Below are 23142 nucleotides of genomic sequence, written 5' to 3'. Positions count from 1 at the left end.
GGTATGCAGTGAACCAGATGAAAATTGGTGGGTTTGAAAACAGGAGCAGGATGGCTTGTAGTGTTGGGGGCGAACACATTATTTTTTTTAATTTTTTTAGCCAAAGTGAACCATGTAAAAACACGTAGTGTTGAAATGTTGCCTTGCACATTCACCAATGAAATTCTATGTTCCTTTTTTTTGCAGTCATACGATAAAGCTCACCCTTCTTTTACGTCAGTTAATTTGGTGTAAAATGTGCTGAATACGAATAAACAGAGATCAATAAATGAGTTATTCTGTCTGCAGTTTTCTAAACATTAATTTAGCGCTAAGTCACAAAAGCCCAGTTCAGATTTCCAATTAATTTTATTTTTCTGTGACCCCCCCCCCCATACACACCCTTGTCCATTGCCAGTAAATAGGTGGGTTCAGCTTCCCAGTAAGGGCTTCATTTCCCATAAAAGCCTCACTCACTCGCTCACTGGGCTTCAGCCCTGGGGGAGGGAATGACACAGGAGAAGGCTTGTCTTTCTTTACCTATGTGCGCTGAGCAAGCAGACTCATTGTCCGTCACCCTGCTCCTCATCCATCATATGTTGAAATGGTTTCTCATAAACCCAGTCTGTTTTAAAAGACCAGTTTTGGCCTTTTTAGGATTTTTAAATTTGGTAATGATGGGTCAAGTGGAAATCCTTCTAATCTCTGTTTGTTCGGTCAATCCCCAGTTTGCTTATCCAATGCAAATTTACCTAATGCGCACAATGCCATTTCTTAGTTTGTGTTGGAGTCTTTCGTAAGGAGCCCAGTATACTTTGTCAGTGTGGCTGTGTCCTGTTGTTGTTGTTGTTGCATTGCAGCTTGTCATTTAAAATTTTGGCTATAAGTTTTGCTATCCTTTCATCTTATTTAATCAGATTTGCAGTAGCGCAAAAACAGTTGGCTGGTTTGTTCAGTTACTCTTTCCTTGTTGTTTTCTTTCTTTGGATTATAGACTACTGACTAGTTGGTTTCTCTCACGCAAGCCCAGAACATACATGCATGTCTGCAGTCAGCTGGCTGTCAGCTGCAGCCTTTGCTGTGTATTCAAGTGCAACTCTTAACAGAAGACACAAGGCGCTACATCCGTTTTTGTCTGGGCTACATCTTTGAGGTCCGAGCGGTGTGTCAGGGCCCTCATACCAATATTAGAGGACAGCGTAGAGTGACTTATGGAGAGGGTTTTTTCACAGGAGCTGGGATCTGTCCCCTCTGTAGTGTTATGTAAGCTTGCCAAGGAATTTCTCCGCTCCCAGGAGATTGGTGGCGACGATGGTTATTCCTCACTGCTCAAACACCTAAACAACAGATTTTGTTAGGGTGCTGTGGGAGTGTTCAGTCTCTCTGTCTAAAAGTGGTACTAGAGTTAAAACAAAATCAGTAAAGGGTCAACTAAATGACGAGTCACTTACCTCTTTTAACTCTCAAACTAGGGATGAGTCACAATTTCCAAAGAGTCTTAAATGATAAAAATTTTATGGAACCATCGTATTAAATTATTAAAAATATTTTCCTTGTTTTTACTGCCGATCTTTGAAGAATGGTCGAATAGTTCCCAGCGACAATAGAGTAGTATTTTTGCTTGAAATGCTCATTCTTGCCACAAACGCATAGGGAAATGGTCATTGGATTCGGAAAAGGGCACAACAAGAAGATATTTAGCATAGGTGTAATTAAAAACGTTAACAATGGCTGTATTTGATATGTTCCACCTTGCAGCCCCTGCTACTTTGCATGTTTGTTCAAAATATAGTGGAACCATAAATAAATGCTATCAGCTACACCTGAAGTCAAAATGTCTGCTAGGGTTGGGCCGATAGTCGATACCATCGTCCATCAGCAATGGCTGACAGATGGTGGATGGTTGAGCAGTCATCGTGATTGTAAAACCCCGCCCCCCGGCAAAAAAAATCTAAATTTTTCACATAATGCCGGGACGTGAAAGCAGATTTTAATCACCACAAATGTTTTGCACCGTCCTCGGATCCACTGGCTTGCCCCGCCTCTCTGTCTCCCCCCCTCGCCCGTCTACTCCACTTTCTCCATCGGCAGTATGTTTTATAAAGTCGCCTAAAAGACACAGAACTTGTTCTTTTCCATATTTTTCCACCCTTGATCTTTTATTACGGCAACAGGTGGACCGCTTGTGGGCTTGTTAATGATGCAGCCTATCAAACAACCGAAACCAATATCGGCACCCTGTGTGTTCATTGCTGCTTTACCCGGTCCGTGCTTGTAAAATTACCACGTTTTTAGCCGAGTAAAGTCTGTGCGAGTGAACACATGCACATTAAACAACCACCATCCCCCCCGCATGCACGCCCTTATGCCATCATCCATCCCGATGTTTTGATGTAGACCAATGGCCCAACCCTAATGTCTGCTGTGAAAAAGTCCTTTTTAAAAGTGGAAATCAATCCTGACAGTGTAAAATGACATCTTAATGATAAGACCTGACACTTTTGACAGCTCTGTGCTGCAGCTTCACAAGTTAAGCCTAGTTCACACTACATGATTTTAACCCCGATTTGCTGGTCGGCGAGCTCGGTGACCGTCGGGCAGTGATCAGAGGTGAATCAGTGATCGATCGGCGGTCGCCACTCTTTATGTGTGAACAACTCAAGGACGCGTCAAAGCGGCTCCCCGACACATTTCTGACACATCGCCGACGTCTGCCATAAATACATTTACAATCAGCAGCACTTGTTCAGAGTCTTCACACATTCACAAACATGTTACTGCCGATTTCGAAGTCCCATCTCATATCTACTATGGTGAACATGATTGAAGTGCACTATCCAGCTCAGCACACATGCCTGTTGCATCACAGCCACCTACAAAAAGAAGCTGCTGCTATGTGACCACAGCACCTGCATGCGAATGGGAAATAATTAGTCTTAAAACCAGTTGATCCCGATCGATATGAGATTTTTAAGTCCCATACAGATTTTGATATTTGAGGATTTTAAAATCTGAGATATATATCCGCCGATATTCTTTACCCCCCTTATTTTAAGAAACTCATAACATAAGCAAAGATTATCCCTAACCTTTATGTTGAGACCTCATCAAGATATCATGATATAATGCAGTTTAAAAATAAACTTATATTGTTAGAAATAGTACTTTGAACAAAGTACAACAAAATATATAAAAGTTTTGAGAAATAAGAGTCAAATATATAAAACTACAGAAAACATTTTTAAAATATCTAATTTATTATAAATTATAGACGACGACTACTGAACATTAAATAGTGTATGTATTGTGGGGGCCAGCGAAATGGAAACGATAAATACCAATATAGGACTACTACTAAAAATTATAATACTATATATTATAATTTTTAGTAGTAGTATCTCTGTGTGTGTGTATAAATATATATTAGGGCTGGGCACATTATCGCGTTAACACATTAATTAACGCCGACAAATATTTTATCGCACGTCAACGCAGTTTTTATTTTATTATTAGTTTGAAAGTCCGTTGCTCACTGGCTCTATATACACATACAGTCAAACCCTGGGTCACAGGAGGGGCGGGATGTTGATCAGACTGCAAATCACCCACCCAAACATGCAGCTGAGGGAGGCTTCGGCAGACTACGCTGTCATCTTTTTTCCATATTTTTCCACCCGCGATCCATCATCACGGCAGCAGGTGAGCTGCTTGCTTGTTAATGACGCAGCCTATCAAACAACTGAAACCAACATCTGCACCCTGTCTTCAATGTTGCTTTACGTTACCTGGTCTGTGCTTGTAAAATATCCATCTCGACTTGTAACATCATTTCAAGTCAAGTTTTAACCGAGTGAAGTCTGTGCGAGTGAACACACGCACCGATCCCTCCACACCACTCCCATGCCATAGTCCATTCTGATGTTTCAATGTAGTTTTGTAGACATCGTCTCAACCCTACTGAACAGACCTGATGCTGATACCTGTTCGGGGGGGGGAAGAAAATTGGACAAGCTAGATAAAAGGTAATGCCCTGGCAGTGGCAAATAGCTTTGGTTTAATATTTGATTACATTAATGTTTATGTTGAGATTTACAACTAATATTTTATTGCTACTGTGTAAAGAGAATATTGCTGGTAAAAAGCACCTTATTTGTTTAAAGTGTTATTGTACTTTTGTGTATATAGCAGTACATTTAAATTAAAATTGTGCACTACAGTACTTTAGAATTCATTATTAAATTTTACGTGTAACAATGTGATTAATCGTGATGAAAAATTTTACTCTTTGGAGAGAGAGGTTTTATCCAATGCTACAGAAACAATTTTTTAACACACTTCATACAGTGACGCAGAGAAAATGCTGCCCTTGAATTAATCTAATACTACATGACTGTCTACAACGAGGACCTGCAACTGCATGTTAGATACTTGTTCAGCTCACATTTAATCATTTGACACGCCAACTGTACCTAGAGACACGACAGTGTGATCGCTCTTTAATGTTAGCGCTCCTCCAGTGATAAACACCAAACACGGCATTAGCTTTGCAGCTAATTTAGCAACAGGCATCATTATCTGCTTTTTGCGATGTCAGAAAATATTTAGAAGTAATAAATTGGAGAGAAGTGAGAGGACCGGTCTCTAGAACTGCCAAACTGTTTCAGAAATAAATCTACAATCACGTCTGTCAGCAGCGTAGCCTTTAACACTAGGTTACTGTAACATTAAACCTGCTGCTGAGCCTGGAGAGGGCAGTGAAAAACGACACGGTTATCAAGTCTGGTCTCCGAAGAGGAAAAGTGATGAGGGCTATTGGCAAATGACCAACTCACCGGGAACACTGAGTGTGAGAGCTGCAGGAGCTATGGTGCGTTCCATTTGACATGGGAAGTCGGAATTTCCAAGTTCCCAGTTGGAACTGAAGTCGGATTTCCGACTCGGAAAGTCGGGACAACCGCACTACCCCGACTTCGTGATCCAAGATGGCTGTCGGGGTATCAACAGTTAGTGAAAGCTGTAGTTTATACTGTTTGTTAGCACTTCTGACTCATAAATGTTCATACACAAAGTACTGTCCAACAGCACAATGCGTTTTTTTTAATTTTTAAATCAACCGGCGTATCAATAGCTAACCTGGCTAGTTGTAAACAAACAGCTGGCCGAGCGAGGTTTTCTGACTTAACTGAAACGCCAACTCGGGTGTGACGTCATTCCCAGCTCCAACTTCCGAGATAAATGGAATGCAGCACTACTCACTGTAGCTCAGAGCTCTGGTAGACTGTGCTCAGCTGATGTTTTGTTCTGTGGTGCTGCAGTGTTTTGAACAGAGGAGCTGCAGTGCGCCCTCTGGTGGGCAAACTATGCAACACTCATGACATGAGGGAAGGATCAGACTCTCTTTCTTCATTGTCATAACGGCTGTTATAAACGCCAAAGTAGATATATCTGCAAGTAGCTTGTATCGGCCGATGATATCTGCAAAACGATTAATCGGTCGGGCTCTAGTTGGGACATAACACCGGTGAGAGCAGAGTTGGCTTTCATGTAGCAACAAATCTAGCTTTGCTAGCGTTGCACTATGAAGTTCCACAAAAAGCCATGTGAAAAACCAGTTTCCCACATCCAGCCTGCTAATCTGGAAATTTTATTGGCTTCAAATGAGGCATAATGATCACACATTCTCTCTCAACTGTCCCTCAGTATTACAATATTCCATCCCATCCGCTACGCGACATGCTGACGCCAGGTTCAAAGTCAGAGGCGTTTTATTTGCCATTCAAATGCTAACCTGCACATTATCACAGTGACAGTAAAGCACATTAGTTTTAATATGCTAAAACGGTAGAACAGTGATGACGGTATTGCAAAATCCACATCATGGCAGAACATGACTCCACAACATAAACACATTTTGTCTAGTTCTGGCTAAAAGTGTGAAGCCTCTAGCCCTAAGTGTATACATAGTAGTTGATCCACTTTTTGGGATTTGATATCCTCTTCAAACTCAGGAATTCTGGTCAGACCCTGATATTGGAAAAACAGGGATGGTGATACTTTGACAGGGTGGGACATTCAAAATCTCTCACTTCATGTTTAACTTCATTACCTGTAATGCATTTCTTTTTCTTATTGAGACTGTGGAGTGAAAATCACGTTTGTTTGCTTTGGCTTGCATTTTCTCCCAGTTCTCTGCAGACAGATACATCAGTCATTTTGAGTTAACCCATTATTAATGCACACAGTTCAATTTACGGTCATTTTGAAGGAGATGGTATCGGGGATTGTAGAACCTCGTGGATTCCCAAATGGTGGAAACTGAAAGATTGACCGTGAAATGAAGGGTTTCAGTTGCAAGATAAGGCTCGTTGGGCAGCAAAGGGAGTCGGCTACCCGCTGATAAGAAGGTATAGGGTATGCGTTGAATGTGTTGGCCTACTTCAGCTGGGTAAATGTGAGTTGTTACTCATCAAGCACTGGCAGTGTGAGAGGGTCCCATGTTGTGTGCGTGAAGTGGAAATGGAAAATTGGATTACATCAAAGGAGTGCCCTCTGCTTGCTGTGATGTCACCGTCCAACACACAAATCCATGCGGCTCCATCTGAGAGACAGCCAATGAAATGATGATCCTACAAAATGTCACTCTGTGGTTTAGATTAAACCGTCACTATGACGACGCGTCTGGCTGTGCACGTGCATGCCGTCTCAGCACCCCACACACACACACACACACACACACACACACACACACACACACACACACACACACACACACACACACACACACACACACACACACACACACACACACACACACAAATTGTCTTTATATAGAACGGGTGGTGGGGTTACTGAAGCACACTGAGAGCAGACGGAAAGTGGTTGCTGGGCAATGGGCGCCTACAATGCACGGTTTTAAAGGATGAGGTGAAGTTGAACTAATCAGTTTGACGGCCTACCATTGCTCTTGTATCTCCTCTGGTGCCGTTTGTGTCTAGCAGTAAAGTTAGGAAGACAGCAGGATGTTCTAGGGATTTTATTGTTCGTCACGCATTTCCACTATTCTACTTCTTTGTAAAATGTTACTGCTCTATTATGTTGCTCCGTGGAGGAAGACCATCACTTAAAACATATGCTGGGTTGGCTTTGTGATCACCAGTTCAACCCCCCCCCCCCCACCCCTCTTAGCTCGCTAGCAGAGAATGTTTGTAAGGAAACCTAACCCAACACCGACGCTGATACAAGGCCAGAGGAATTCCTGTAACTTGAGTTTATACCTCCTGGACTCTCTCTCTCTCTCACACGCACGCGCGCACACACACACACACACAGGGTATTTCCTCTGCCAACTCCTGCCTTTCTCATCAGCGCTCTCTTTCTGCTCTGTGTCAGGGACAATGGACATTATGGATGCAGAAAATCTCTTCAACATGATTTAGAAACTGTTTCTGCTGAGGGGCAAGTGATTACATTTCATCACTCCTGGAAGTATCTTTGTGAGTTTGAGGCTACAGAATTTTCCTTTCCAAGAGCATCTCCCATCTGTAGGTAGTTATCCTCTGAAGAGGGGGTGTGTGTGTGTGTGTGTGTGTGTGTGTGTGTGTTTCCACACTGCAGCAGAGTTGGATTATATGAAGTTGGACTTCCAGCATTTTAATGTGCAACATGTGCCCAGTAATTACAGAGCATTCCCTGTTTCCTGTGTGTTGTGAATGTGTTTCATGTAGGTTAAGGGGGAGTGTGCATGTGTGTGTGTCCTAGCTTTGATGTCCATTTGAGGACTTTGGCCCATATAAATTTAATGGATAGAAAGGAAGGCATTTATCACATTCTCTTTGACAACGGGATTTAAAAGCTGGAACTTGCTACTTCCTACTCAGTGGCTGGGCACAAATGGGGTTTTAATTGGCAATTATTTGACCTCACTCAACGGGATTGTTCTGTTAACACATTTGACGTTAAAGCTCTCAACCCAATTTGGGGGACACTGCACAGCTTCCATCCACAATTTGTCCCTCCTTTGTCCACCTTTTTTTTTTTTTTTTTTTTTTAATATTGGGCCCAGACTATGCTAGTTTGTTTACAGAAATTTGCGATACACAGTTGGTCTAACCCTTTTCAAATGTGCACTCTCCTAGTAGACTACTTTGGAACATCATATTTCTGCCGTTCAACTCGCGATCGCTGCCCGGGATGCCGGGATCACCAGCGCTGTAAAGTCCTTCCTCGTAGTTTAAGAAACTACTGTGCTGTGTTTGTCTGAAAGCCTTCAAATCTTCAATCTATTGTGCAAACTGACCTCACTGAATCATATTTCATAATCTCAATGGTACCTGAAACAACACACCCACACCTGAATGCCTGGATAACTTAAATTTAGTCAACAATACACTATTGCTGCATAAAATTCAAAGTCGAACCGGCACACTGGATAGTCAGTGGTCGTTCCCTCTGGCTGGATGATGTTATAAAATGCCTAATCCATGTGTTACTGCAGCTAGAGGCTCTCCGCAGGGCCATGCAACTTTCTAAATTCTTCCATCTCACAAAGAAAATACAGGTCAGGTGGAAACAGTGCAGAAAAGCTGCAAAGCTTTTTTCTGATTTTCGTTTTGAAAAGAAATGATCAAAGAACGAACCATACCCATATTCTAATGATGTATTAATTCGGCGTTCGGTCAATATTGCTTCATTGTTTTGGCATTTTTGGACTTTGTTAACTTTGGTTTTCTTTATGTGTACGCCTTAACTTGTGTAACCAGGCCGTTTCCTGTAAAGGCCATGTTCTTTAGGCTGCCACGTTGGTATGTCAGATATGTACGTGTGTAGGTGTGCGACAGACGTTGGATATAGGAGCGCTCAGGGACAGAGCAGTGTACAAATCTGTCAATGTCGTGCAAATGTAGCATCGTTATTTTACCGTTTCTGGACCGGTGGAAAATGTTGGCACGCAGTTGCCAGGTCATTAAGCATGTGGGCCTTTAAGCTCACTAATGTCACAGTAAGAGTAGCTGGTTTGTGACTATGCACATTTGTTACATCTCAGCTGCTCTACATTTCATTCACACAGCTTCTCAATTTCATCCCCTTCTTTGCCCGAAGCTGTGACTCCCTCTCATGTTTCTCTGTCCTTCTCTTCACCTTCTTGTTGTTGTTTGAACTCCTTCTTCTTTTCCTTCCCCCATCTCTCCCACCCTCTCACTTCCACTTTCTAGTGCTCAAGTATTAAGTGCACAACGGTCAGCGACACGCTCGCTGGATAAGGAGGCCAGCTGACTGTGGTTTGTTTTCCTACTCCGCTGTGGGGCCGTCCAATCAGATCGCTGGCTTACAGCCACTGCCCCCAATGTCGTATCTCGCTGAGTTTCAAAACATCAGCAGAGTTGTCCGTGTGTGTGTCTGTTATGTCTGTGGCAACAAGCCGACAGAGGCTGCCACGAGAGGGCGGGGCAGCAGCAGGAGGAAGGAAAATAGCAATGGGAGAAAAGAATGAGGGAGGGAACAGAGAGGGAAGGGATCAACTGTATGTGAACAAGATATGAACGGTGTTTCGGAAAGTAGGGGTCTGTGACTTCATAGAAGGAGCTTTGTCTGGCAGGTGGTATTCCCAGGATTGCTGAGAATCTGTATTCTACAGATTATCCAGCCTGGACACACCAGACTGTCTATTTGGCCGTTCATAAATGAAGTTACTTCGTGAATCCTCCTCCCTTTCCTTAGTTCTCAAGCCTCACTATAACAGATACAAAATGGTTTAGCGAGTTTGGACAGTTCTCAATCCGCCTGATGTGCTGGTGCAGGAAACACTCCAGAATGTAATATTTTCTTCATAGAGGAAGAAATTGTTTTGTGTGCGAGTGCTAAAGCCAAGCTTCCTGACACCTGTCTGATGTGTTGGAATGGGGCGTGACGCGAGTTATGCGTTACTCTGAAAAGCAGGGCAGTCTTACCTGACACGACTTTTGTAAAATGTCAACGTATTTGTGATGCAGCTCTCAGACAGGTTTAATATTTGATAAACCGTTTCTCAGAGGGAAACAACAGCATGTTCTGATTTTTAAAAACTGCTGCTGTCATTATTGTTTTATTAAAAATGAATTGTATATTAAAAAGAGAAACCCACATTTTAATCGTATGACTGTGAAATATGTTTTCACAGAACACTTCATTTTGTCTGTATAGTTATCTAAAATCTTAGCCTTTGAAAATGGTTACGGTTGCACAGAAAGAAAACAGACAAACTGACTGCACAGTCACTTAATCTATCCTGGGCTGGCATGATTCCAGGTGCGGTTCTGAATGAGTAGCACTCACCCCTCCCTCGTTATTAACGTTTTGGTGCCCTGAAGCAAGGCACATAAGCCCCAGTTGCTTGAGTGGACTGCTCAGTGGCCAGCAAGTTGATAGGACAGCTTCCAGGTGAAATTGTAAGTAAGGATATGTCCATTTTTCAAGAGTAGCCGCCTTTCTTAAATGTGTTTTGGATGAAACTGCTAAACACACGCACACATCTGACATCAGCCAGGAATGTTGTCTATACATTTCTGACCTTTCTTGTTTTTGTTTGTTGACAGTTAGTTAAAAAAAAAGTGTGCATAGGCCTTAGGCACTGACACGGATTATGAACATCCACACAGTTAATACCCATAGTTTAAGAACACTACTTCCCGGCTGTTCTGAACAGAAATTGATATAGTTCGGGTTAAAATCATTTTCGTAACAGTTTCTTGACAGATCAAATCCTGCTAACCTGATCCCCGGCACACTGCTGCTGGAGTTTGATCTCATCTGTAAAAATAAGCTCACATCTTTCTTACTTAAGAACAGGTCACCAACAGTATTATCTGTCTAATGTGGCATATTTAGTATCAAATATATAATTAATGTGAAATTAATAGGGCTGTCCCCCACTAAGGATTTACATAGTCGAATCAGAATCGTCAAGTCCTGCCTATAGTCGAATCATGTGTTTTTGTGCACGTCCATTGCGAGCTGAAGCTAAACTGAGGCTTATTGTTGATGTTGATACATCTTTTCTCTCTCGCCTGTCATTCACCAGTCTCATGCAGAGTTTTGCGTGCATTCCGTGCTGCCGCAATTGCATGCATGCCGCGGTTCCTTGCGGGTCTATTTCAAGTTGCCAGGTGTTTAAAAACGATATAAAATCCTTTTGTGTGGTTCATCAACGGTGACAAATTATCTCGGCACAACACCGGTGAAGCTGATGCTCCGTCTCTTCATCAAGTGTTCCTCCACTGCCACTAGGCTACACCACTGACTGTACAAACACTACACCTACACATGCGCACTGACGACCCACGGTTAGGGTTACAATTTTGGATTTATTCATGCACTTTAAAAACATTTTATTGAAAGTTTTTTTTCTTTTTGCATGTTTATTTACAGCATTAAATGTTGAAATGTGTATTGTAATAGGCTGTATATTAACTTATTGGGAGAAAACTAGTAGTGCTATGTAAAATCAGATGTTGAGCACCCCCATATCGCCAAAATGTCATGATGCTTGTTTCGCTGCGAAGCTTCGACTCTGAGATACAGTCAAATCGGGCTCCGCCCATGGAAGTATCGAATCTTCGACTATTCGCGGTCAGCCCTAGAAATTAAAGTTTTTCACTGTGGTTGTTTGATTATAAAGATAAACACATACATTATCTGTGCAAGCTCATTAGCGTGGCTTCAGTCAGATTGATCAGGAGCTGGTATTCCAATAACCAGTAAATGTCTGATTTAAAGTGAGAATAGGGTGCTTAACAGATGAAGGGCAGGAAATGCATTCTGGATTTGACAAAGATTGCACAAAACAACTTTTAACAACTTTCCTTGAGAAAATCCTTTCATTTGTCAATTGAGTTTGAAGTCATGCAAACCATGAATTTGAAAAGGCATTGCAAAACATATTCTTCCACTTCATTTGAAATACATTTTTCTTGCACGCGAAAGACGAGGTGTAGAGTGAGATGGAAACTGTTGAGAAATGTCATTTGACAATTGCAGATGTCTGAGCATCTTACTGTCAGAGAACAGTGGTTAAGAACGTGCTTTCGCAGTTCCCAGAGCAGCCCTGGTTTTTCTGGCACCACAGTGTGACATTACATGGCCCTGGTCCCTTCCCCCCACTCGGCTGTGCATACAGGCAGTGAGTGCTGCATTGAGTGATTTTACTGGCTAGTTGAGCTCGTGCCCTCTCCCCCAGTTCCCAGAGGGAGGGGGGAGAGGGTGCAGATCCTACTGCTGCCTGCCCTCTGTGTGAGCACAAGGCCAGGCTCATAGTCATCATGCATTTTATATTAACGTTGTTTGAAGATTTCAGTATTTTGACCTTGCCAAGCTAGAGTGTAGATAATTCAGTATTATTTGAATCTGTCGCTAAAACTAATAATTATTTTCATTATTGATTAAAAATGTCAAATATTTTTAGGATATATATTGTTTAGACAATTTTTCTTTAGACAAAGAAAATTGTGTAAATGCCCACCATAATTTTTTCCAGTGCCCAAGGTGACTTCTTCAAACACTCCAAAACCCAAAATATTATTTTTCTTCAATGATTTACAGTGACATAAAACTAACAAATAGTCCTTAAATTCTTTTGGAGGCATCTCTTTGGTTTATGAGAAGACACACAAACACCCCCAACATATGTGGGTGTGTCTAAGTGTAAACTCATAATGGAAGAGCGTAATGGGCAGAGAGGAAACATCCGGTGCACTAATGAAATACAATAACTCACTTCCCCTAACGTAGCCAAGCCCCGCTGCTCAGAGCTTTATGGCTGGTGATGGCTTGCTGGTTCCAGTCCCTCTCCGACAGCAAAGTCTGTATTTCACTTTGTGTTTCTGTGTATGTGTTCTGCATTTTGCACCAATGTTAACATTTTTGTCTTTGTGTTTTTTTTATTAGCGCATGCTCTAAGGCTGAAATATTAATCAAAATTTTCACGAAATCAATATGGTGCAAATCAAACAACTAGAATCTCATAATTGCAATATCATTAAAAATAATCGCAATCGGGGCTGCAGCTAACGATGATTTTAGTACTCGAAGCTTCTGTAGATTATTTCACGGTTAAAAAGTACTTTTGCTTGGTGGCAGTGGAGTATAGTTTATATGGATTAAACGAATGCAAAGAATTTGCCTCGATGCATTTTAGTAATTGAATTAATTGATGAATTGTTTCAGCCCTAATCGCAATCATATCTTTTTCAAAATCTTTCAGCCCTAGCATGCTACATGCAAATATGTGATAAGTTTTGTAGGTGAGTCGCCTCAGCCTGAAGGCCTCCCCTCAAGGGTGTTGTCTGTGGAATTTACAACCTAGTTAGCAGGACACCACGCCTATTTCGTATCTTTTTTTTTTTACATTTCTGTATCACATGCACACTGGAAGTTTCTGGTTTGTTCTTGCATGTGTGAGGGTATCCGGTGTGTCGAGTGCATGGCATGGCTGTGAAATGCCTGGTCTCTTCGAGTACCACATGTGTAATGGAGCCACTGTATTCCTGACTTGCAAAGAATTTGTTTTGTGTGTGTGCTGCATTTTTGTCTGATAGGTTAAATTTTTTATTTTTTTTTTATGTGGCAAATGTCTTAAAGCTTGTGAAAGATGGGTTTGAGAGAAAGACAGATAAAGACAGAGGCAAGTAGAGGAGGAACAGGATCCCTCCATGAAGACCTCTGGGAAGAGCCAGTATCCTGTGCAAGTCAATAATATTGACTGTGGTTCCAAGAGGCCGGTATGTTATATAATCTACAACTTGTGTGTATGAGTGAGTGTGTTTCACCTCGAGGACTGTTGTGCTGCTGACAACACATAAGCAGCAGATAGCATTAGATATCTGAAGCCTCTTGGAGCCATTTGTCATAAGATCTAGTTCTGTGAAATAGGACTCCAGGCTTCTGTTTTTCATTTTGCCATGTTTCCACATGCACAAATGGAAACTGTAAACATGAGATAATACAGTCACAATATACTATTGATTTCTGAATAGGCCATATAATATCTCATGAGCAACATGGATGTTTTAAATGAATATGATTTTTTAAAAACACTCATGTATCAAATCCTACTGAAATCACACATCGACACACCTACACACAGCAAAAACCTTTTAAAAACATTTAACAGCATATGTGTACTCGTAAAGCATTCAGTCGCTGTAAAGAAAATTTGGGTTGCACGTTTGTAATGTATAATAGTTGGGAAAGTTGGAAATACAAGGGACTGTTCGTTATTTATTGATAATACTTTACCTTGAGCCTCCCTGAGTGACTGGAGGAAAATGCATGACTGTCCCTCCACCATAAATAACCATGTTTTTATTATCTTCACACCAACAGTAGCTATAATTGGAGAAAATAAAAACAAAGGTTGACCTTTTCCAACCACTACATTTAATAGCTTACAGTGACTCTTAAAACTATGGCCCTCTGACCCTCCTTTCCTCATCAAGGAAAAAACTACCAGCACAACTTTACTGTGTCGTCTCCTGTAGTACTACAAAAGTTACTCTGAAAATTTCAGCTCTGAAACAAAAATACTTAGGACCCATCCACACAACTGTATTTTCATTTTAAAAACAGAGACCTTTTGCTACGTTTGCACTTCCCATCCAGACTAAAACAGAGAAAATGAAGATCTAAAACGGAGAAGTTTGAAAACGCTGCCGACCCCGTTTTATGTCGTGAAACTTTCGTTTTAGTGAAGACGGGCAAAAACAGAGGACTTTAAAAACAATTATGCAGGCGGTCACGTTTGGCCTTCTGATTGGGTCTCATAAGCCATGCAAAGCAGAAACAGGATGCTGCTGACAGAGTTTTTGATTTGGCATTTTTATTAAAAATTTGTACTGTGCAAATAACACTTATCTGCCTACACTTCTACTGTGCATGTCGCCGTATTTACTTTGCGACGATTCTGTCTGTCTTCCGTTCTGTCTGTTTCTGAATGTAACTACCGTGTTACATCCATTGTTGGTAAAAATTTTCAATTTTTACAAATGCCCCTCACAAATACTCCTGTGCCTCTGTTTTTGCAATGATATAAGCGATCATTGTCTTATAGCATCAGTAAGGAACACAAAAATTCCTAAAACAAGGCTGCGCTTAATCTTTAAGAGGGCAATGAAGCAGTTCTCAGTGCAAGGCTTTTTACATGATCTGTATGTTTTTGATTGGGGAGAATTAGCCTTATTGATGTTGAAAATGCTTGGACATTTTTTTTATGATGGTTTCATAGGCCTGATGAACAAGCATGGCCCACTCAAAAGACAGAGTGAAAGGGCGAAATAATGTTTGGTTTAGCAATGAATTGTCAGACCTTCTTCTTGAGCAAAATCAAGCCTGGGCTCAAGCTAGAAGGTCAAAGCTAAAGTCTGACTTTGGCATTTACATAATTTATGCACTGTAAAAATCCGTAAGGCCTAATCTGCCTATTTCTTTTCTGAAACATCCAAAAATTTAAATAACCCTCTCAAGTTCTGGAAAACAATCAAATTATTAACTGAAGCAAAAACAGATACAGAAGTACCATCTTGTTTGTATTGTTGTTGATGCCAAAACATCATTGACAAAAATGAAATAATAATAATAATCATTTCTTTATGAAACACTACATAATCCAGTTTCCAGCTCTCCCACTGTATGTCCTATTGATCAGTCACTGTCAGCTCAACCATTTAATTTCAAGACAGTAACCGTGCCAGAAGTAAGGAAGGCCTTGAAAGATCTAGCTCCAAAAAAAAATCATCAGGTCCAGACAAATTGGAACCATATTTTCTAAAAATAGCTGCAGATTTGATAGCCAATCCAGTTACATATTTAATTAACCTTTCTTTAGCCATGAATCAAGTACCAGCCATCTGGAAATCTGCCAATGTTCTCCCCACACCCCACCACAAAGGTGGTGATCCTGCAAACATAAATAACTATAGGCCTATTTCTAAATTGTCAGTATTAGCTAAATTAATGGAATCACTCATCAGCATGCAAATAAGACTATCTAATTAATAACAATATTCTGAATGAATTTCAATCTGGTTTCAGGAAACAACATAGTACAATAACAGCCGTTTCAAAAGTTGTTAATGACCTGGTCAAAATCTTGGACAGTAAACAGCACTGTGCAGCACTATTTATTGATTTTGATGATATTTTTTTTTGTGTCAAAAGCTTTTGACACAGTGGACCATAAAATACTCCAAAGACTCACCTCCACTGGACTATTAGAACAAGCAGTGGGATGGTTCAACAGTTACCTGTCAGGGAGAACACAATGTGTGCATGTAGACGGCCTCACTTCTGCCTCCCTAAATATTTCAAAAGGGGTGCCTCAAGGCTCAATCCTTGGGCCTCTTCTATTTATCATTTATACAAACAACCTCCTGCAATAATATAAAAAATACAAACTATCATTACTATGCTGATGACACTGTTCTCTATTGTTCTGGGTCTGCATTAAGTCAAGCAATCACAAATTTACAGTCCACTTTTAAGATCTTGCCACATAATTTGGCTACTTTAAAATTGGTTCTAAACTCTAAAAAAAACTAAAGTCTTGACTTTCACTCTGGGAAAATCAACTAAAAACATTTGTACACTTTCTGGTACAGATATTGAAAAAGTGTCACATTACAAATAGTTTGGCATTACCATTGACCAATTGCTGTCTTTTATATTGCATGTCCAAGATTTGGTTAAATTTAAATTGAACTTGTAAATGCAACATTCTTGTCTGTCTTGGACTATGGTGATATTTTATACATGTATTCAACCTCCCAGTGTCTTCACGCTTTGGACACTGTGTTTCATGGAGCCTTGAGGTACATCACAAACTTAAAATCTCTCTCATCACTGTTTGCTGTATTCTCGGGTCGGGTGGTTCTCCCTCTCCATTCGGCGTTGGATGCACTGGCATCTTTTTATTTATAAGGCAGTGTTAGGACTTCTTCCTCCTCATCTGAACCCTTACATCATCCCAAGGCCTGCAGGGACATATGACCTGCGCTCACAGGATCTGTTTTTATTGACTGTCCCTAAATCCCGCACTGACTTTGGCAAAAAGGCTTTTAATTTTGCAGCAGCATGGAATCAGCTTCAGAATGAACTACAGTTATTCTTTTAAAGGCTTTTTAAAGGACCTTGCAGAAAGGCAGTCTGTCTGTCACTGTTTTTAAATTGATTTAGGACCCAGTTTTTTACGATGACGTTGTTTGAATATGAAGAGTAAAAGTGTGTCTGTGTATTTACCTATAAGTGTCTCTGTATCTATTTGTAACCGTGCTGCTGCCACTTGCCAGGACACTCTTGTAAAAGAGATTTTTAATCTCAAGGAGTTTTTTTATCCTGGTTAAATTAAAGTTTGAGTGAATGAAAATTTTGTAGAGCTACCAGCTGATGGTGTTTTTAATTGGGATAAGATACCTTTTAAATTATTACTAGAAAATTGAGTAGCCTGCGACAGGTTTTTGTGGATACAATTTTGAATACTTTAGATACTTTATATGCCTATGCACTTCACAAACAGCAAGTAAGCAGGTCAGAGTTTTCATGTCAGATTCGGCTTTCTCATCACCATAAAAATATATAGCTCATTAAACCACTTGTCATGTAATCGTCAGCATTGGAACCACTTTATTTGGCGATCTGAGCACTGCTTATCTGCTGCTATGGCCCGATCGCTCACCAGAATACGTGCTGTCCGTGCGCCATCAATCTGCCCGTCCCTCACCCCCAGCTGCCTCAGCCTTGTGTCCATCATCGTCTATCTCCATCTTCCTCCTCCACTCCAGTCCAGCTGCATTCCTTGCTTTTGTGTGTCCCGTCCCCTTGGAATTTAGGAGATGTCAACGGGGGTGGGTTAGGACAGGAGGGGGGAGAAGAGGAGGGCACTGAGTGACAGAGTGGTGCTGAGAAAAGGACAAGAAGAAAAGGATCCAAGAGGAGCTTATGGAGAAGGCAGAAAGAAGGAGGAAGTCAGATAAAGGGGGAGGGGTGTGTGTGTGTCTGTCTCATTTGATTATGCCGCTCCCTGAGGGAACAGCCATTATTGATGGATTGATTGCAGGCCCCTCCCCATCCACTCAGGTCTCCTGCTATTGGAGGCCATTGATCTGGTGTCTCTTTTGGATATGATGGCACATATTTAATTAGCCTTTAATTATAAACAAGCAACATTCAGACAAGGAGTTTAAAGCAAAGCTTTAGCTTTTAGGAACAAAGGTTAAATGACACTTCTCCTTATCCCGAGGGACTGGGGGACTTTTTTTGTGAACCATGATCTATGTATGTATGTATGTATGTATGTATGTATGTATGTATGTATGTATGTATGTATGTATGTATGTATGTATGTGTATGTATGTATGTATGTATGTATGTATGTATGTATATGTATGTATGTATGTATGTATGTATGTATGTATGTATGTATGTATGTATGTATGTATGTATGTATGTATGTATGTATGTATGTATGTATGTATGTATGTATGTATGTATGTATGTATGTATGTATGTATGTATGTATGTATGTATGTATGTATGTATGTATGTATGTATGTATGTATGTATGTATGTATGTATGTATGTATGTATGTGTATGTATGTATGTATGTATGTATGTATGTATGTATGTATGTATGTATGTATGTATGTATGTATGTATGTATGTATGTATGTATGTATGTATGTATGTATGTATGTATGTATGTATGTATGTATGTATGTATGTATGTATGTATGTATGTATGTATGTATGTATGTATGTATGTATGTATGTATGTATGTATGTATGTATGTATGTATGTATGTATGTATGTATGTATGTATGTATGTAGTATGTATGTATGTATGTATGTATGTATGTATGTATGTATGTATGTATGTATGTATGTATGTATGTATGTATGTATGTATGTATGTATGTATGTAGTATGTATGTATGTATGTATGTATGTATGTATGTATGTATGTATGTATGTATGTATGTATGTATGTATGTATGTATGTATGTATGTATGTATGTATGTATGTATGTATGTATGTATGTATGTATGTATGTATGTATGTATGTATGTATGTATGTATGTATGTATGTAGTATGTATGTATGTATGTATGTATGTATGTAGTATGTATGTATGTATGTATGTATGTATGTATGTATGTATGTATGTATGTATGTATGTATGTATGTATGTATGTATGATGTATGTATGTATGTATGTATGTATGTATGTATGTATGTATGTATGTATGTATGTATGTATGTATGTATGTATGTATGTATGTATGTATGTATGTATGTATGTATGTATGTATGTATGTATGTATGTATGTATGTATGTATGTATGTATGTATGTATGTATGTATGTATGTATGTATGTATGTATGTATGTATGTATGTATGTATGTATGTATGTATGTATGTATGTATGTATGTATGTATGTATGTATGTAGTATGTATGTATGTATGTATGTATGTATGTATGTATGTATGTATGTATGTATGTATGTATGTATGTATGTATGTATGTATGTATGTATGTATGTATGTATGTATGTATGTAGTATGTATGTATGTATGTATGTATGTATGTATGTATGTATGTATGTATGTATGTATGTATGTATGTATGTATGTATGTATGTATGTATGTATGTATGTATGTATGTATGTATGTATGTATGTATGTATGTATGTATGTATGTATGTATGTATGTATGTATGTATGTATGTATGTATGTATGTATGTATGTATGTATGTATGTATGTATGTATGTATGTATGTATGTATGTATGTATGTATGTATGTATGTATGTATGTATGTATGTATGTATGTATGTATGTATGTATGTATGTATGTATGTATGTATGTATGTATGTATGTATGTATGTATGTATGTATGTATGTATGACACAGAGAGATAAAAAATAAAATACAGGTGAAACTAAAAGCTTACACGCAGAAATCTCAACAAGCTTGACACTGTTGCTACCTTAGTTACGGTAATAAATGGTTTGGAAACAGGAGCAACATCCCTTTATGGCCCTCGTCCTCAGATGTTCAAAGATGGTCCAGAATGAGTATTGATCTATTTTTGCTGCCCTTTAGTCCTTCTGTGCTTCTTCTGGCTCTGTGTTTTGGCCTATTTGAGCCTCCCTGGTAACACATGCATATGGATGACTTCTTTATCATTCATGGTCTTTTCTCAGTAATTAGGGGGGGGGTGGGTGAGTGAGATTGCGAACAGGTGACACTTTGTGATTAATGTATTCATGCTGCCAGTCTCATTTCATGCCTTTGGTGACTCACAGAAGTAAAACGCATTAGCCTGCATAGAGCTGGTTCATCCTCTTATCAAGTCACGGGAAGAAGTGTGACAACGACAGATATGTCTTTGCATCTGTTTTGAAACACGTTGACCATTATCACATTGCCAAAGTTCAATATCATACCAGTAATTGTTGGGGGTCTATCTAAATGGACACGTCCTTAATAAATATTGATTTGGGGTAAGTTTGGTATATTTTTGTTATAGCATGGACTTTTTAATATTGCACTTCTTTTACACAAAAACGGTGACTCATGTGCCATTCATGCTGTGAAGGTCGTCATTTAATTATGCATACACAGAGGAACATTATAGTGTGGCTCAAACATTCTCAAAACATTTTCGCGTGTCAGTCTGAGCGATAATTGGGTCTGTGCTTAAACTGTACGAACGTTTTACGCACAAATCAGTGATTCATCAATATTTTCTCACTCCTGAATTTGTTTGAACTCTGTGAACACTGCCTCAGACCATGTGTATACACACAGATAATGACACCCTGTCTGACCTCATCAATTATCAAGCATATTTCCTTATATATAGAAATGGGGGCATGGCAGCATGCCGATATAGCAGGTACCCGCTTGTCAATTTGGAATGATTCTGATTCACTACCATACGAACATTGGTAAGAACAAAATTGGCTGGTCTTCACGTGTCATAAATCTGACTTTTTGTGTGCAAAGTAAGAACATTTCTACACACGTTGGTGAATGAGGCCCAATGAGTACTCAAAATGACTGATCAATTGTAGATGTATCCGACTTCTTAAATAAGCAAGTTTGTCAATTTGTAAGTGTAGCCTTCAGGATACATATATGAAGCCCAATCGGATTTGTGGTCTAGAACAGTTTTTTTGTTTAACGGCAGGTGCAGTTTCAGTTTATACTATTTTGAACACATCACTAATTTGTCCATCTATGTCTCTGTTATCCCAGGTATTCCTGTTCTTCTGTGAAACCTGCTCGGTGCCTATCTGCAGGGAGTGCAGTGTGGGCCGTCATATGGGCCACACCTTCGTTTATCTACAAGACGCCGTACAGGACTGCAGGGCCATCACCATCCAGCTGCTGTCAGATGCACAGCAGGGACGACAGGCTGTACAGGTGAGACTGGAACCCAGACACACATTCAAAGGGGTTTAAAAAGGAAATGTCAGTTATTTTTTGTTTGTTTGCTTTTTCTGCCCCTTAAATCTGGAACCAAGGCAGTAGTATTAAATCAAACCTATCACCTCCATGAAATGACACCTGTTCTTGTATTTTGTCTCAGTACAAAGTGTTGTAAAAGGTAAATCAGAAAATAATCAATTTAAGAATCCTAACCCTAACCCTGTGGCCAGATGTTCTTATTTTGCATCAAAAGAAAATGCTCTTGCATCACACCAAGGGACTCAAATAGTCGAAGCCAAGCGCTATTCTGCATGATTCTCCAAAGTCTGACGAAAAGACAATCCTTATGAAGGTCAAACCACACAAATCCACACTCATCCGTCTCCTAGAGAGACAGGAGAAGCTGAGGACAGCAGCTGTGTCTTTCCATCGTCCCTCAGCACAGCGCCACCAGCTATTAGATGATCAGCTTGAATCTGTTTGACACTGACCAGTCCTAGGCTGCTGGGAAGCCTGGGGTTAGAGGTGTCCAGCTGGCCCTGAAAAGGGGAGGGTCGCATGGGGTGAGGTGTGGTGGGGGCAGGGCTGAAGGTCAAAGGGGATGAGGAGTGGAGAGGACGATGGGGGAGGGTGGATAAGGTATTTAAAGGATTTCAGAGAGAGGAAAACTCCCCTCCTCTTGTAAAGAAGTGGAATACTTTGCCCTCCCCCTATTCAGCTATTCACTCTCTCACTCCCCCGCCTCTTACTCTCACTCCCACACAAACTGCCACCCTGCATTTACATAGTTATGGTTTGGGTGGCAGCTTTCTAGACCTGCCCCCCCCAGTAGATTCCAGCTTTACAGTGTCATATGGGCAAGTGAAGCTTCATAACTGCCTCAGCAGTCTTAGTGTGCCTTTTTGCTGTCATTGATTGTCAGTTGACACTAAACAAATTACCAACAATTTTCATAAGCACTTCATTTTATTTAGTCATACTAAGTACTTTGAGCTAAGTAAGAATGCCAGGTTGACTGACCTGATGATGGGGCTGGATGAAAAGTTAAGTTATAACTATATATGTAAATGTTGTTGTTATTATTACATTCATTCTGAGGTCTAAATATTTCTCACAAAACACAAATGTCAACCTCACGGTGGCACTGGAGAAAAGAGAAAAAAGACACGTTCATAAAAAATGCAAATAAGTGGTGTATAAAATATTGTCCTGTGAGGTATGTGTTGAAACCACAGCTAAAAGGGGGTAACAGTGATAGGTCACTGTCTCACACACACGCACGCACGCGCACGCATTGTCCAATTTGCCTGGAAGGTGGGGCAGTGTTGTGACCTTGGTAAAGTTTCTCCCGAAACATGAAACATTAGCTGTTCCACTTAAGCCATGTGACATGCAGGCGTCCTCAGCAGATCTTGACCTTTGTGTGACCGGTTTGCACTTTGTACCTTAATGGATGAGCACTTATGTCACTCAAGGTGTTCTTTAAATTCCAAAATATCAAAAGAGTCAGAAACACAGTCACTCTGCGTCGTCGTTCCCATCATCCCTCTTTGTTTAGTTTTGTCTTGTCCAGACACTGCACCGGTTTGTCAAACGCAGAATTTGTGCTGACCAGCAGTGCTTTAGATGTGTAAAACCTTTTTAAAGCCCACCCACCACTCTTGAGCTAGTTCTAAGCTGCTTAGATCGTACATACAAAT

At 40.2% G+C, this 23142-nt stretch overlaps 1 protein-coding gene across 1 annotated transcript in view; it reads left to right on the top strand.

Annotated features, from left to right (window-relative positions):
• The window catches only part of trim71 (tripartite motif containing 71, E3 ubiquitin protein ligase), a 40734-nt gene that overhangs the window by 3534 nt on the left and 14058 nt on the right, over positions 1–23142 (top strand). The window contains exon 3 of the mRNA XM_038724903.1: positions 21269–21436. Within this exon, the coding sequence (XP_038580831.1) occupies positions 21269–21436 (168 nt within the window). The remainder of the gene's footprint in view (positions 1–21268; positions 21437–23142) is intronic.

Source organism: Micropterus salmoides, unplaced genomic scaffold (assembly GCF_014851395.1).
Source record: "Micropterus salmoides isolate LMB-PRFRI ecotype aquatic unplaced genomic scaffold, ASM1485139v1 Ms_hic_scaffold_17, whole genome shotgun sequence".
Classification (NCBI taxonomy): Eukaryota; Metazoa; Chordata; class Actinopteri; order Centrarchiformes; family Centrarchidae; genus Micropterus; species Micropterus salmoides.
This window is presented reverse-complemented; position numbering and strand designations above follow the sequence as displayed.